This window comes from Nesoenas mayeri (genome assembly GCF_963082525.1).
Source record: "Nesoenas mayeri genome assembly, chromosome: 29".
Taxonomy (NCBI): domain Eukaryota; kingdom Metazoa; phylum Chordata; class Aves; order Columbiformes; family Columbidae; genus Nesoenas; species Nesoenas mayeri.
The window spans coordinates 2095352-2113034 of NC_137561.1; the positions used below are offsets into that span (position 1 = coordinate 2095352).

At 51.3% G+C, this 17683-nt stretch overlaps 2 protein-coding genes across 2 annotated transcripts in view; one reads left to right on the forward strand and one right to left on the reverse strand.

Moving 5' to 3' along the window:
• The window catches only part of LOC308050575 (olfactory receptor 14J1-like), a gene marked incomplete at its 5' end in the record, with an annotated part of 296725 nt that overhangs the window by 35028 nt on the left and 244014 nt on the right, over positions 1 to 17683 (forward strand). The gene's annotated exons all lie outside the window — the stretch shown is intronic.
• LOC308050578 (olfactory receptor 14A16-like) lies at positions 8802 to 9734 on the reverse strand (the record flags this gene model as incomplete). The annotated part of the gene is made up of 1 exon (XM_080360741.1): positions 8802 to 9734. One exon carries the CDS (start codon positions 9732 to 9734, stop codon positions 8802 to 8804), a length of 933 nt encoding a protein of 310 aa, XP_080216867.1.

The window sequence follows — 17683 nt, forward strand, 5'->3', positions numbered from 1 at the left end:
TGCCTCCTTGCAGCCCCATGGGGAAGCTGGAAGTTGTTGTCCCAGTGTTGTCCTTCCCTGGGCCTTGCACACCCACATCCCACGGTCCCAGGAAGAGCCCTGAGCCATGTGTGAGGGACAGGATCCACCTTCCCATGGCCTGGAGCTCATGGCTCCTCCTTTCTGCTTCAGAAAGCAAACCAAGGGGTTTCTGAGCATCAGAGCAGAAGAAAAGACTCAAAGGAGATCTCATGGTGGCTGCTGCTTCCTCACAAGGGGACAAGGAATGGAAGGGAACAGAAGACACATGTGTCAGGGGAGGTTTAGGTTGGACATGAGGAAAAGGTTCTTCCCCTAGAGGTGCTGGACACTGAACAGGCTCCCCAGGGAGGTGTCACGGCCCCAACCTGACAGTGTTCAAGAAGAGAGTGGACAACGTCCTCAGACACACGGGGTGACCTGTGGGGTGTCCTGTGCAGGGACAGGACTTGAACTCCATGATCCTTGTCGGTCCTTCCAACTCAGGAAATTCCATGATTCCATGAAACACTAGGTCAAAAGTCCATGTTTTCATTGTGCAGATGAGATGTAAACACACACATCATGTGCATGTCCAGTGTGTGCATGTGGTGAGATGAACCCAAGGGAGCACAAATGCCATCAGCTGTTCCTTGGGGTGCCATAAAGGTCAGTGGGACAGAGATGGTGTTCAGGGGTCTCTTCCAACCTGTGTTATTGTAGGATTCCATGAATCTTTTCCTTGGAGATATAAAATGTCCCAGAGTAAATACAGCAGCTCCTCTGAGGAACGTTTCTCCACTCAAACCCTTGATAGGAACTCTATCAGATACATTTGATGAAAGCAGCTCAGTTTGATCTGCTCACACGCTGGACCACAAGGAGGGTGATGGTGGGTACGATGTCGTGTGGTCACTGTGTCTCAGGAACTCATAGTCCAGTAGGAACCAATGGCTGTGGAGGGCACTGTGAGGTCACTTCTGCCTCTGCAGGGGATTGGCCAACAGCAGGAACATGGCTGGCAAAGGACTGTGAGGTCACACACACAGACGAGCAATGGGGCCCAATCAGCATGGCTTGATGAAAGGCAGGTCCTGCTTGACCAGTCTGATCTCCTTCTGTGACAAGGTGACCGCTGAGCAGATGAGGGAAAGTCTGTCGTGGGGAGTGAATCCGCCACACGGGCTGTGGGTGTTGTGTCCTTAGACTGCAGTGAAGCCTTTGACACCGTGTCCCACAGCATCTCCTGGAGAAGTTGCAGCTCGTGGCCTGGATGGTGTATCTGCGATAGGTAAAGAACTGGCTGGAAGGCGCTTTAGAGCCATTTGTCCCCTTCCTGTTCACATGGGCGTCCCATGAATGCATCACTGCTCTCTGCCCCAGTGTAGACAGGCACAAGGCCTTCTCCTCCTGGACCTCTCACCTCACCAGTGCCACTGGTTTCTACAGCACCCTCATCCTGGACTGTGGGATGCCCAGAACAGCCCTCCCAAGACAGTTTGACAAAGTCTTTTTTCTACTCCATCCCCACATCCCTGTTCAACCCCCTCACGTACAGTTCAAGGACCAGAAAGGTTGGGTGCAAGTGGAGCACTGAGAAAAATGGTCAGGAAAGCTTTGAGGTGCACAGAGAGCCCATCACCATGTTGTCAAGCTGCTCTCTCTGAACAAGCCCAGAGGACCTGGACAGCATTTGCTGTGTCCCAGAAACTCGCCTGGAAGGTCGGGATATGGAGAAAAGGTTTGGTCTGGGAAGGGACAGATAAGGGCTGGTGGAACTGGCTGGTGTGACCGTGAGACGTCTCTCCAACACCTCAGAAAAGTCCTGGCTCTCAGGGAGGCTGCATGGTCCTCTGAGAAAGAAAATAGCAAACATGACTTATCATGGAATCATAGAATAATTGTGGCTGGGAGAGACCCTTAAGATCATCGAGTCCAACCATAACCTAAATCTGGCACTAAACCATGTCCCTAAGAGCCCCATCTATCTGTGTTTTAAACACCTTCAGTGATGGTGACTCCACAACCTCACTGGGCAGTCTGCTCCATTGCTTCAAAACCCTTTCCCTGAAGAATTTCTTCCTAATATCCAATCCAAACCTCCCAGTGTGCAACTTGAGGCCATTTCCTCTTGTCCTATCACTTGTTACTTGGGAGAAGAGACCAACACCCTCCATGATAAAACCTCCTTTCAGGCAGCTGTAGAGAGTAATAAGGTCTCCCCTCAGCCTCCTGTTCTCAAGGTTGAACAGCCCCAGCTCCCTCAACCGCTCCTCGTGAGACTGGTGCTCCAGACCCTTCACCAGCCTTGTCACCCTCCTCTGAACTCTCTCCAGCACCTCAATGTCTTCCTTGCCATGAGGGGCCTCAAACTGACCCCAGGATTCAAGGTGCAGCCTCACCAGTGCCCAGTACAAAGGGATGATCACTTCTCTAGTCCTGCTAAAGCTCTGATTGAATCAAGGCTTGAACATCTTGGTGTGACCCAGTTGGTGACGGGTTGGACTGCAGACTCCTGAGGTCCCTTCAGCCTCAGTTCTCTCATGATCCCATTGTGATGTTGGGCTCTGTTTCAGACTGGAGCAGAGCAGGCGATGATGGGGCAGGACCCACCTGTGCTGTAGGTGACCATCTAAACCAACATCCCAGTCAGGGAACCAGCCAACACCTCAGTGTGACTCGCTCTGGGCAACGTGTGAGGAGTCCTGGGCAGGGCAGGTTCAGAGGGCATGGGGCGCTGTGCAAGACACAACATGATCTCGACTTCATGCCTGCAGGCCCATCAGATGTCGGTTAATGAAAGAGCTTTCCAGAAGTGGGGATGGATTTAGGACACAAATGTCTTCAGCTGCAGGGACACAAACACCTGGTGCCAGTGTAGATGCCCCAGGAACCCCTGCCCAGGCTCCACCTGCACTGCAAGGTGCTCTGGTCTCCCCAGGTCCTGTGTGACAGATGCCAATCCCAGCCCAGCACCTCAGGTACACTGGGCCCTAAAATGGCCCTGGCTGTTTATGGTGAGACAAGTGATGACTGATGTACTAAGCGGAGGAGAAGAAATATTGGTCTTCTCCTGTACTTTTATTACCAACACTCTATAATTTCATCTCCCTCGTCATTCAGGAGTTCCCACCTCTCCTGATTCAATGTCCCTGTCCAAGGACAACTTTCCAGCCCTGTCTGGACGTTTGCCCTTCCCAGTGCTCTCAGGTTTCTCCTCCACTTGCTCTTTGGTCATTCAGTGGCCTCTCAACTCTCTGGTTTCTGCTTTGAGCTTCAGGGAGTTACAAACTTGCCCCGTTCTTCAGAGCTCTAATTGACATGGCAGTCAACACGTTCATTGTGTTTATTTCTATCCTCTCTTGTCTCTCTGTCTAAAGCAGTTCTTGTGTGGGTGTCCCTTGTGGATGCTGGACCTCATCAGCTCCACTTACACACACAGCTGAGGAAAGTGTTTTGCTGTTGATTGAACTGTGCAGTGTTTGCACAGGAGAGCAGGTGGAGCTGGTGCACAGGAGCTGCAGCATCTCCTGCAGAGCTCAGTGGAGAAGTCTGATGGAGGAAAAGTGATGCAATCTCTGGTGGCCAATGAGGGACCCGGCAGACTGGGGGTGGGGGTGAGGAGCCAGGTTGTGCATACAGTGTCCAGCCTCAAGGACTGTTCTCCTGCCTGTCCAGATGTCTTCAGGAGACCCTCGGGATCAATGTCCAGTGTAGAATGCTGCTGTCACTTCTTCCATACACTGGAAAATGTCAGAAAATACCCTGGAAAGAAAAAACCCTGCTTTACGAAATCTTTGAAACCTTCATCAGCAAGTGTCCCATTGAAACCTCTCCAGTTAGTTCTACAAGTCTGGAAGATGTGAAGGAAATTACAGAAAGAAACATCACTCATTAGGGTTAGGGCTTTCTGTGTTTTAATGAGCCCCATGGTGTATTTGGTGCTGAGTCCATAAACCTCAGATACCAAGCACAGACTGAAGAATCTGCTCAAGAAGTCCAAGCCAGAAGCAAACTCCAAAGTACCTTGAAGCATTAATGGGCCCCACTGAGGGCTGTTACTGACAAAGCCTCCCAGGGACTCGTTAGAGCAGATAATTGGAGGCACTGATTGCATCAGGCAAAGGCAAAGTGCAGCAGCTCTGATGCTGAGAAAGCCCTTGGTTTGTCTGATGAAGGACAATGGCCAAGCCTTGAGCCCCTGCCCCTGGAAGGGAGATCCTGTCCCTCACGGGTGGCTCAGGGCTCTTCCTGGGGCTGTGGGGAGTGCGATGCCCAGTGCAGGACAATGCTGTGACACTCCCTGGGGGTGCAAGGAGACAATGGGGTGCCATGGCCATGTCCACCATGTGTCTCCTCTTAGGCCTCGCTGGCAGGGACATCAGCCAGAGCCAAGGGGACGAAGACCTTGGCTCTTGCAGGGACATCCAGCCTTGCCAGCGCCCTTGGCCATGTCCACCATGGTCCATCCTGCACTGTCCCAGGCCTGTGGCTGTTTCCCCACAGGCTGCAGACACCCCATGCGCTTCCCCACCTTGTTCTCAGCCCAGTGTGTCCCCACCTGTGCTGCTGTTTCTCCATCCTCACCAGCTGTTCCTGGAAACACAAAGCCATGGCTGATCCAGAGTCCTGAATGACCACAGCACTGCGCTAAGAATGACATTTCTTGATCCTGAGCTCCACTCTGGACCTCCAGAGCTGCAGTTTATGATGGTTTTCCTTCCTCATGCTGTTTCTCTTCTCCCATCATCTTGGAAAGTGATTTTCAGGATTTCTGAAGCTACTATTACCCTTTCTTGTCATGGTTTTACCACAGCCACAAACTAAGACCATGAGAGCTGCTCACGTCCTGCTCCCAGTCCCCAGGTGGGATAAGGGAGAGAACTGAATGGGAAGGGAGAAACTTGTGGGTTTAGACAAAAAATTAATAAGACAATAAAAATAATACACTACTACTAATAATATACTTATACTAAGATATACATAAAGTAAAATATATGACACTTAGTGCCATCCCTCACAGAACTCCAGTTGTGCTGAACAGGCAGCCCAAAAGAAGAGAGCACCCTGGTCCTGAACAGCTGATCCAGCAAGAGAAAGTACAAGTGCAAAAGGCAGAGAGACCCAAGGGCCAACTGAAAAAGAGCAAAACATCGTAAAACTGAACTAACACTGAACTCCCATTAGAATGGAACTTCCGAACAGAGCTAAGCAAAGCAGCCGGAAAACCAAAACTAATGGGCTGGAAAAGGCACCTCCAGCTTTATACTGAGCATGATGCTAATGGTAGAGAAAAGCTCGTTGATTGACCTGGATGTCAATGAAGGTGCTGTCCTGTCTGTGCCCCCTCCTACCAATTTGCACCTGCAGCTGCACTCCAGAGAAGTCCTTGGTTTCACTGACAATAGTCCAGGTAAATTAAATAGAAATAGATAAATTAAATTAAGAAAATATACTCAGTGCCATCCCCCGTGTAACTCCAGTCACACGGAGCAGCCAGTCCTGCAGAAGGGAGCACCTTGGTCCTGAACAGCCCATCCCAGCAAGAGAGAGCAAAAGGGCAACAGGCAGAAAGGCCCAAAGGCCAACGGCAAAATGGCAGAACGGCAAAAGGCCGAACTGACATCGAACTCCTGACAGGATGAAACTTGCGAATGGAACTGACCAAACCAGCTGGAAAACCCAACGTAACGGATGTAACAAGCCCTAAAAGCCGGCTCCAGCTTTAGACTGAGCATGGCGCTAATCATAGGGAATATTTAATTGATCAGCCTGCATGTCAATCCAGGTGCTGTCCTGTCTATGTCCCCTCCTGCCAATCTGCATCCACAGCTGGATGGCCAAAGAAGTCCTTGGTTTCCCTGACAACAGCCAAAATACCAGTGAGTTCTGACATTCCTTTCATACCAAATGGCAAACACTGTAAAGCTGCTAAAAGACAAAATGAACTCTACCCCAGGGAAGAAAGAGCATTATCTCATTATTCTCATAGTAAATCTAAACAAAAGACTGTACTGGCTGTGAAGGAGAGAGGTTCAAAATGCATGAGGAAAATTAACCAAATTTCAGTAAAACCAGCACGTTTCCTCAGCCTCCCCTTCATCAGACTAAAGAAGTCTGGGTCTTTCAACATCTCCACACGTGACCCAGACTTTCTCTGGCCACACGACAGCTCCTCCCGTTCCTCCAGAATGGGGAACCTCACACTGGGACACACGGCCCCAGATGTGACCACACCAGTGCTGAGTCACGATGGGCAATAACTGCCCTTGTCTGGGTGGCCACGCTCCTCCCAGTGCAGCCCAATGTGCTCGTGGGCATGTTCCTGCTCAGCACCACTGAGAACTGGCTGAACATCCAGGCTCAGAGGGTTGTGACCAGTGGCACAAAGCCCAGCAGGAGGCACCATGAGGAGCACTGAAGGACACCATATCCCCACCCAACATCTCCTCCTACAGGTGTCTCTTGGGTCCCTGGAACCACCTCAGTGCCAAGGGGGAGGGCACTGCTTGTATAGGTGGAAGAGATGGGGTTTGAAATGAGGGTCAAAGGGCAGTTTCTCCTCGTTGTTCATGCAGTAACAAGCTTGGCTGGGGGGGAGGATGGTCTCCAGTTTCCTGCACACTGCCTTTTCTGGTACAGATATCAGAGGCTGCCAGCCCTTTAGAGGACCCAGGACAGGCCTTGTCCTTCTTCTGGTCACAACTGGACCCCAGTTCTCCAGCTTGGCCCCAGCTCAGGAGCCTTGTCTAGGGGTGAATTTTGGGGTAAGGTTGACAAGAGGGGTGATGGCAAGTGGGGAACACCAGTTCTTCTCCAGCTGCTTCCCAGGCCTGGTGAAGCACCAGGACAGCAAGGACTTCGGGCCCTGCACCCTAAACTCTGGGTGTTATCTTGGGTCAGCTGAACACCAGCATTTTTTTCTGCAGTGCAATTTCCAGCCCAGGTCAGCTCCTGTCTGATCTCCCCCATCCCTCCTCTGATCTGCTCTGGTGCTCCTGGCCCCATCCTGTGCTCCCCACAGGGCCCCAACCTGGCACTGATGCTCTGCAGAGCATGTTGGCTGCAGGACCATGGGTGACTGCACACCCTCTCAGGGAGGGACACAGATGCAACTGCATGGGCTGCACTGTCACTGAGTTCTTTCCTGGGGGTCTAAAGCTCTGGAATGGGTCAAGAGTATTTCCTGGGACTCAGTGGGTTTTCCACTCATTTCGGTTCAGCAATCCCTTCCTTGTCCTTCAGGTTCCCGGAAACTGGTGCAGGAAGACGCTGCCTATCCCCTTCTCAAGGACAGAGGTAGGCTGACCAGCCCTGAATTCTTCAAATCCTCCTTCAGGCCCTTTTTGAAGATGGGTTTGACATCTTCCTTTCCCAAGGACCTCAGAACTTCTCTGATTCTGTGGTCACTCTTGAAAGCACAATCCAGAATCACAGGCAAGGTTGGTGTAGCAGACAGGAGCACTTGAGATGAGCCGTCCCAGCAGCTGAGATGAATCTCACTGGGCCACTGGGGTTGTTCCTGGAGTCACACACAGAAATGCCAGGGTTCCATCAGAGCTGGCCTCGTGGACTCCTTATGCACCCAGGGATGTTCAGAGACAGAGTCTGTACCTTTTACTCACAGAGAAGAGTATCATTGTACCTCTGGCCTCCTGTTGCTACCCCAAAGGGATGGGAGGCACCTCAGCCCCACATCATGAGGAATGGACACGGGGACCTCAGTTCAAGGAAGAAAATCCCAGTGGGTGGTTTCTCATGGGCTGTTACTCCCAATGTGAAGTGATCTCGAGACACTGTCTGTCCCACAGGCCTTCATGGAAGTCCCAGGAGTAGCTGATGGCGTTTCTGCTCACTCAGGTTCGTGCCATCTCACGTACATGATGTGCATGCTTGCGTCTCATATGTACAATGCAAACATGGACTGCTGACCTGCTCATTCAGTGTCCCTCCATGGAGGGAAGAAAAACCTCTGTGGGTTGTGAGGGGCCAGTGCTGGAAATGGTGGTTATGAGGGGCCAGTCCATGATGATTGACCTGGAGCTCCTTCCACGGGGTGTCCAGTGCACAGGGGCACAGCCCAGCCCTGCTCTGCTGGTCCTGCAGGTCTCTGGCAGGAGCCTGGCTGTGAGAGGACACTGCTGTGTGCCAGCCCTGCACACACACACTGTTCAGCTGTACACCGGGGTTTCATCTGTGGGTCACTTTCTTGGACATGTTCTTGGAAGAATCTCTGTTAGAAGACTTAAACCTTCAGGCCCTGCCCATAGGAGATCACCTCTCTATCTGGAAAGGCTGTTGTGAGGCCAGCACTGTCACAGCAGTGCCAATTGCCTGTCCCTGCCTGCACCCAGAGCACTGACACACAGCAGGATGGTGACCAAGATGCCAGAGCACTCAGGCCTTGCACCAACACCAGGGATGAGAAGGAGAGTGTGGAGTGGAACCAGAACAGCTCGGGAAGAACAAGCGCTGCTGCTCCCTGGCAGGGCTGCCATGCCAGAGCTGTTTTCCCTTCCCCGCACACACAGGAACTGTCCCTGCAGCTCCAAAAAGCCCTTGCAGGAAGGATATAGTGAAAAACAAGTCACTAAAGAGCCTTTTATTATGTTTAGAGAGAAGGAGAGCACTGCTGCTCATTTAATCAGCCAACAGTTATTAAAAAAAAAGCCAGCAGTGAATTAGAAAGTGGTTGACAAGATTATCATAATAAGAAAACAACCAACACCACCACAAAATCCAGGTGACAGGCTGGGCTTGTAATTAGCTACATTAAAACTCCTGTATAGAAGAAGATGGCCAGTTTATTGCTTCTGAAAACAGAGGCATATGAGCTTGCACAGGGCATCCTTGAGCTCCTGGTTCCTCATGCTGTAGATGAGGGGGTTCACTGCTGGAGGCACCACCGAGTACAGAACTGACACCACCAGGTCCAGGGATGGGGAGGAGATGGAGGGGGGCTTCAGGTAGGCAAACATGGCAGTGCTGACAAAAAGGGAGACCACGGCCAGGTGAGGGAGGCAGGTGGAAAAGGCTTTGTGCCGTCCCTGCTCAGAGGGGATCCTCAGCACGGCCCTCAAGATCTGCACATAGGACACGATGATGAACACAAAACAGCCAAATGCTAAACAGACAGTGACCACAAGAATCCCAGCTTCCCTGAGGTAGGAGTGTGAGCAGGAGAGCTTGAGGATCTGGGGGATTTCACAGAAGAACTGGCCCAGGGCATTGCCCTTGCACAGGGGCAGTGAAAATGTATTGGCCGTGTGCAGCAGAGCATTGAGAAACCCAGTGGCCCAGGCAGCTGCTGCCATGTGGACACAAGCTCTGCTGCCCAGGAGGGTCCCGTAGTGCAGGGGTTTGCAGATGGCAACGTAGCGGTCGTACGACATGATGGTGAGGAGAGAATACTCTGCTGTTATCCAGAAGACAAACAAAAAGAGCTGAGCAGCACATCCGAAAAAGGAGATGGCCCTGGTGTCCCAGAGGGAATTGGCCATGGACTTGGGGACAATGGTGGAGATGCAGCCCAGGTCGAGGAGGGCGAGGTTGAGCAGGAAGAAGTACATGGGAGTGTGCAGGTGCTGGTCCCAGGCTATGGTGGTGATGATGAGGCCGTTGCCCAGGAGGGCAGCCAGGTAGATGCCCAGGAAGAGCCAGAAGTGCAAGAGCTGCAGCTCCCGTGTGTCTGTGAAGGGCAGGAGGAGGAACTGGGTGATGGAGCTGCTGTTGGACATTGGCTGCCTGTGGGCATGAGGACCTGTACAAGGAGGAAAAGACAGTGACAAGTTAGGGGAGACTTCTCTGTGGAAAATAAACAGGCTGTATCTCATGGAAAATCCCCTCCCTGATGGAGGGATGTTTCTGCTCATTCTCTCTTTCTACCAGGTGAGAAAAAAAGTTTATCACAGTTTAAGATACAGCTTGAGCATCTGGTTTCCATGAACACACCTCTGGGGCAAGACCCCCTGAGTTGATGTGAGAAAAAAAACTGACCCACACTCACACCCCAACCCCAGAGAGCAAGAGCACCAGGGACAAGTGGAGAAACAGGGAAGAACACTGCAGTGTTACCAGAAAACAAAGCAAGGACAGGAAGGCAGACGGGCATGCTGTGGAACCTTCTACTTACCCAGCTGTGCTGCTGCCACTCAAATAATGACACTGGCGAGCAAGTACTTTTAGCACCTTTTTTGTGTACCACATTCCAGGAACACTTCACCTGGAGGTCCAGCTGCTGAGGTGGAGACTCGTGACCTGGACTCCATGGCTTTGGGGCAGAGGGTCTGCTGGGGAGGAGAGGAGACCAGGGGTTGCACTGGGAAATGTGTCTGTGCTGGAGAGGATGTAAGAGAGGTTTTTAAATCCTGTCCCCAGCATTTCTGGAAGCCGTTACCTCTTACTGCCCACAGACCCCGTCCCGCCCGCTGTGTGCTCAGCTCTGTCCCGCTCACACCTCCTGGCACTGCCCAGGGGCAGCTCTGTGTGTGCAGGGGCTCAGGAGCAGCTCAGACACGTCCTAACGAGAACAGGGGTCTCAGTGTCTTCTCCAAAGAGAGAAATAAATCCCCATCTCCCACTGCACACCCAGACGAGCAAGAGTGGAAAACTGAAAGCACAGACTCCTTCCCTGCAAGCTGTTCCTGTCCCGATGTAGTTGTTCAGAAGGACCCTCTGCCATGTCTGTGGGGGGATCTGGAGCTCTGAGCAGCTCTGACCCACACAGCCCCCTTCAACCCCACAAGCTCTGCGCCTGCCCTGCCGGGGGTCGCTCCTTCCCCCCACAGCTGCTGCCATGGGCTCTCCCGGGCAGGCTGAGCGCTGACCCTGGCAGGCGGCAGAGTCCCTGCCCGGCACAGCCCTGGGGTGCAGGGACCCTGCTCTGCAGGACAGCCCTGGGCACCCCTGGGTGCTCCCCCGGCTTCACGGCTGTTCAACATGGCCTGACAAGAGCCCCGTCCTTACAGATCCCACAAGCTGTGCCTGTGCCAGTTTCAGGAGATGCCTCCAGGAGCTGCAGCTGCACTGCCCTGCACCAGAGACTTACCATGACAAGGGCTGCAAAGGTTTCTCCTCCAGTGAGCTCTCAGTCATTCCCCATTCCTGACCACCTTTAATCTCTCTCTGCCTTGCTCGTCTGCTGAGATCCCCAGGCAGAGCCCTCAGCCCTGCTGCGTGTGCAGAGGAGCTGCTCCTGGGCAGAGCTGTCTCTCTGCAGCGCTGCCGCTGCCATGAGCTCCCTGTGTCCCAGGAGCCCAGCCCAGCTCAGCAGCACAGCAGCAGCCCATGATGTCCCTTTCTCTGTCCCCTCTTGGCTCCTCCACGTGTCCCTGGGGCTCCAGAGGCACATCCTTGAAACAACCTCAATTAATCAGTGATGTTGATTCTCTCTCCTCTGAAGAGACACATCATTGTGTTCTTTGTATTAAATAAAGTATTAGTATGAGAATCAACTTTTCTTGTCCCATCCTTAGACAGGACACCAGGAAGATTACAGCAAAGGATCTAATTCCTCCAATCCGGGGGAGGAATATCTTCAGTTGAATGAGTTCAGACATTTTATTCTGGTTTTATACTCTTAGGTCTAGAGAGACATTCATCAGTCTTTGCCCATGTCATGTCTGTGCTCTGATTCAAAGCCTTTGCACACATGGGCTCTTGGACACTTGGTACCAGGCTTCTTGTGCAGGTCAGAGCCGGGCTGGTGCCGGGTGGCTCAGCTCAGATGTGAGGCCATGTCCTCAGCCAGGGACCTGACTGGGGAGCTGGAGCTGTCAGTGCTGCAGACAGAGCTGTGACACGGATGGAATGAACTGCCAGGCAGGGTGGCAGGAGTGAGTTCATCTGGTCTGCAAGGACAGCAGCCTCCAAGCACAGCAACAGTCCAGATCAGAACTCAGTCCAGACCTGGAAGGCAATTCAAGGCCCCACAAGGAGCTGTTACTACTTCAGGAACAGTTAGAAGAGAAACGAAGACACTGTGTGGCCACTGATAAATTTAAGAAGGTAGAGAAGTGATAATCTCTGTGTCTCTTGTCCTCTGTCTTCACCAGCAAGGTCTCCCAGGCATCTGTGGCTGGAGGCAGAACAAGCAGCAGCGGATGGGGATCAAGTCAGGGATCACTGGTACTAACACAATCCTCTCCAGTCTATGGGACAGCAGGGGCAGCATCCCAGGAACTGGGACACCAGGACCATGTCACAGTGAGGCCACTCTCCACCATCTTGGAAAGCTCATGGAGACTGGGGGGACTCCCTGACCACTGGCAGCTCTCACACAGTGTGTGCACTTTTCAAAATGGCCCATGGGTGAGCAGGGGAACTAAGGGCTGTGCCCCAGAGCATGGCCACTGGGACCCCATTTCTGGGTGTCTGGAAGAGAAGGTGACGGGGTTTGCCCAGGGCAGGTTGTGCCTGTCCATCCTGTTTGCTTTCTGTGAGGAAAGGACAGGGTTGTGGATGTGGGGAGACCATTGGTGGTCTGTTACCAGTGGGGGTCTGTACCCTGTAAGTCAGCAAGGCATTCAGTGTCATCCTCTGCGATATTTTTGTGTCCAAGGTAGGATATTATGGTCAGTCTGCAAGTAGATGGGTAAATCCAATCTGGATGGTTGGGCTTGGAAAGGTGCTGTAGAAAGGGAGAAACTTTCCAGTCCTGAGGACAGTCCAGCACTGGAAGCTGTTTCCCAGGAGTGCACACCCACTCTGTCCCAGAAAGTGACCAAGATGTGTTTGGATAAAGCCCTGAGCAATCTGGTCTGACCCTGCTGTGAGCAGGAGGTTGGTCAAGACACCTCCTGAGGTCCCTTTGAGCCTGAATGACGCTGTCCTTCCTTCCTCTTCATGTTTTCAAATTAGGGAGAACTCTCTGTTTCTCCCTGAGCACAGAAGTAATCCACATGAGGTGCAGGGCTGCTTTACAAGTGCCCCCAAACAGTCCTGACCACATCTTTTCCATCCTTTTTCTTTTGACCTCAGCTAAGATCTTGCTGTTTGCTGTCCTAATGCCTCTCCAGAAAGAACAGCCTGTGTTGTTAACCCTTTCAGAGCAGGTTGTTCAAGAGGTGTCAGCATCCATGTACAGAGTCTGCACAGCAGCCAGACACAAATCCATCATTATAGAAATGGAGACGAGACACTTGACCAGCTCCTTGCACCCAGATATCAGCGTGACATGTCTGCTGAGATGCCAGGGAACACCTAAAATCTACGTGAAGGGTATGTGAGTCCTGGTTGGGTATCCTGGCTTGTCTCCTGACCCATGTGGTGCTTCAGGCTGTGAAGAGAATCAAAACCAGCCATTGGACTGGGGTAGTTCCATTTTACACGTGTCACACAGGGCAGATGAGGGAGCTCAGAACTCCAGACTCTGCTGCACTGTTGGGACTGCAGAGACTGGAAATGCAGGTGACAGTGTGTGTCAGTGCACACACATAAAGATTCTGGCTTCCTTTGGGCCTTTGCACCGACCTGGGATCTGTTCCTTGGCCACCTTTGTCTCAGAAGGAAACTGTTCTCCTATGCAACCTCCACATCACACCACATAAGAAAAAATTAAAGGGTAGAAAAATAATGAAAGAAGCACAATTTGGGGGTAATTCTGTCCAAGAAGTGTACTCTTTAAATGATTAAAACAAAAAAAGAAGTGAGAGAAAAAGCATTGTTCTAAGAAATTCTTTCAAGACACAACTGCTGAGGTGTAGCAGCTGCTTGGAAAAGCAAGAATGACTGTTAGGACTGAAATTAAAGAGATTTAAATCATCATGATCATCAGTGAGAATAAGGAGTTCCCTATTACTGTTACTAGTGACAGCACCACTGTTCACAAACATCCTTCAGAGCATCTCCATTTTTCCTGGGCTCCAAAGCTCATCCTGCTCAGAGTTTGACAGGATTGCTGCAAACCCCTGTGACCCAAATCTCTACAACTGTCTCTGCTCAACAGCCTTTTACCCCAGGAAGGGGAAAACTGCCAATGCAGACACCAACCCAGTGCCCAACCTGCCTGGAGAGCCAGGACAGTTGTGCCACACAACAGCCGCCTCTGAGGGAACCTGGAGGTGATGGAACTGAAATGATTTCAACCCAAATCATAGAATCATAGAATCATTGAGGCTGGAAAAGACCCTTAAGAACATGGAGTCAAACGGTAAATCTAACACTCCCAAGTACTCCACCAAACCATGTCCCAAAGTGCCACATGTCCATGTCTTTTAAACACTTCCCGCAATGGAAGCTCCAATCCTGAGCTGGCAGGACACCATTGGCTGCAGTTGGACATAAGATACTGGTCATGGGTGTGAGTTCAGCCCTCGCTGGCAGAATGTCTCACACCCTCACTGAGGAGGGCAGGGGGCTGGGAGATGGGAGCACGTTTCAGTTTCCAGATCCCAGTACAGAGCCCAAACCATCCTGCCTTTAGACTCTGGATCCCATTTCCTGAGATGCAAAGCTGGTGGGGCTTCTGTGGATACTCATGTTAAAAGGTATGAACAATCCTTCAAGTGTTTGTGTAATATGTCTAGGAATGTCAGACGTATATGCTCATATTTAAAGATTTGTAAAACAGTGCTCTGCATCAGTGGTAGCCCCTCTGGCAATGACAATTAAATAGGTATTTGCACTATAAGGCTCCATACCCCATCCACAAGCACACATCTAAGTGGTTCAGATGACGGGTGGTCTGGCAAACGTCACCCTTTGTGTCCCCAGGTGATGGACACTGCTCATGTGCCTCTGCAGAGAGTGGCAGGAGCTGGATCCCCTTCTCGGGACAGGCTCCTTCCAGGAGAGACACAGATACAGGGAAACTCATCAGGGCTTTACGGCATTTCACTGGGCATCAGTTTTGACATATTGGGTGCTGTCCTGTGACTGCCCTTTCTGCACAAATGATCATACAAACACAACCATTTAGTGAGACATGGTCATAAAGGGCTGTTTTGGACAAGAAAGCTCACCATGAACTCTGGAGAGAGCGAGGAAGTTCATAATAAGCACCAGGAAGAACCAAGAAGCTCGAGGCCTCTTCTGAAGAGCGGGAGGCCTGAGCAGCCGTGATTGGCCATTGTAGGTGTGGGAGAGGGTCAGAGCATGTCAGGGAGAAGCAATGAGATGGCTGATGGCTTCAGTGAACCCTTCCAGCCATGTCTGAGCCCAGCAATGGAAAGCAGTGGATGTCTGCAGGTGGAGGAGGAACAGGAGGAAGATTTTCCTGGGAATACGGAAGGAAGAAAGGCCTCTCTTGGGCTAATCTTGTATGGCAGTGCCATTTGCATGCTGTGGGCATGGCTGTGCCTGGGAGATGGGGAACGGCTGCTGCTGGGGTGGCTGTGCTCAGTCATGGCCCATGAGCTGACCCTGCTCTGCTCCTCTCTTACACTGCCCACACTTGGATGGTCCTCAGGAATCATCCATGAGCCTGGTGGATCCATGAACCTCCTGCAGTGATGGGTATGGATCCAAATAGAGGATTCAAGCAAGAGTTGGAATGGGACATTGAAGTGGCTGTTGACCATTGCCAGGTGTATGAAAGAAGCTGGATGAGTTGTGAGGAGCTCACAGGCATTTCCAACTCCACAGAAATCCAGAGCCTTGCAGTTAAAGCAACAGCACTTGACATAAACACCACCCCCAAAACACAAAACACTCACACTGACCACAGGAAAAGCCTTGAAAAACATTGGAGAAAGATCTACCAGGTCCCAGGGGTCAGGGCTCAGCCATTCTGGTGATGAACAAGCATCAGGGGCTGACATGGCATCAGAGCCACCTCCACATGGCCCTAACCACCTGGAACTAGTGTCTCCAAGTCTTGCCTTCACCAGCCTCCAGGGACAGGGACCTGCTCTGGTTGTTTCCTTCACAGCTGTGTCAGCGATGGCCCTTCATGGGGTCCAAACACCCTCAGAAACTTGGAGTTTGCTTCTGCCTTTCACTTCATTAGAGGTTTGTTCATTCTTTCAGTATCTGCAGTTCAGGATCATGGCACCAGAGGGCTCACTAACATCGAAAATGCTCTTACAAGCCAAGGCGTTGTGCATCTTTTTCCTAAAGACTGCAAGACTGATGTGAATGACTAGAGAAATGTCAGGAATAGCCAAACAGAGACCATTTCTAAAATAAATATCAATAAAGCCAAATTTCTTCTATTTCCTTCCCTGCTTGCCCTTCCCTGCCTTTCCAGAACAGTTGGCACTAGCAGCCTCCAGTTCATATTGATGTGGAATGTCTCCTAGTAGAGACTGAATATGTCAGAAAAGTGGGTACCTAGATCACCATGTGAGTGAGGAGACAGGGCAGGACAGCTCAAGAGGAGTCACACTCCTCTGGACCAAGAGGTGGCTGTCCCTGGCAATCTCAGGTGCCACAGCACAGCGATACTTGTGTTCAGGGAGCTTGTCAAGTGACCCATCTCCTGTTCTGTAACGGTGTCTGAGTTTGCTCAGGTCAGCCCTGACTTGAGCCCCATCCACTGCTGGGTGTTCTCCAGACTCCTGCCTTCAGGAACAAAGTCCCAGGAGACCTTGCTGTTGAAGATGGAGGCAAAGAAGCCATGAAGAACCTCAGTCCTGTGTGATTCAGCTCTTAACAAGTTCAGCAGCATGCCCACGTTCACCCTGTGCATTCTTTTACTGCAAATTAAGCAGTGTCAGCTCATCTTGCTGCCCTCAGATTCCTGTTCAAGGATCAAGCCCAGGGCATATTTGCCATCATACCTACATGCACATAATAAATTCCTCCTTTGCAGCTTCCCCTGCTTCCCCCTCCTGTGTGCTGCCTATTTTCCCTGGAGCTCCATCGGTTCAGATGAGTACCCTCAATGAGATAAATGCTTGTGTTCATGGGTACTTGGAGAGATCATTCTTGTGCTTGGAGCAGGCTGCCCTGTAAAGCTTAGATTCCCTGAGCTCCTTCACCCTTCAGACCGACGTCCATGTCACCACCTCACACACTTCTATATAAGAGTTATAATCTAACTCCTTGCAGGATCATTATGTGTGCAGTTTTTTCTGTGTCTAGTTGTGGTTTTGTTATTATGATAATATTTTAATTTCCTTTGTAATTCACTGCCTGCTTTTGTTTTCACACTGAGTATCTGTGTCAGTGTGGAATTGTGCTGTCTGTGTTTAAGGAAAATAAAGTGTCCTCCATGAAATTATTTAGTTGACATCCTTTCAACAAGATCTTTCTAGAGCTGCAGGGACAGTTCCTGTGTGCATGGATGGAAGGGAAAAATGTCCAGCAATGCAGCAGTGCCAGGGAGCAGCAGCGCTTGTTCTTCCAGAGCTGTTCTGGTTCCACTCCACACTCTCCTTCTCATCCCTGGTGTTGGTGCAAGGCCTGAGTGCTCTGGCAGCTTGGTCACCGTCCTGCTGTGTGTCAGTGCTGTGGGTGCAGGCAGAGACAGGCAATGAGCACTGCTGTGACAGAGCTGGACTCACAACAGCCTTTCCAGATAGAAACAAGATCTCCTCAGGGCAGTGCGTGATGGTTTATATCTTCTTGCATAGTTTCTCTCAAGCGTATTCCTACAAAAGTCACCCACAGATTAAACAGCAGAGTACAGCTGAACAGAGTGTGTGTAGGGCTGGCACACAGCAGTGTCCTCTCACAGCCAGGCTCCTGTCAGAGACCTGCAGGACCAGCAGAGCAGGGCTAGGCTGTGCCCCTGTGCACTGGACAC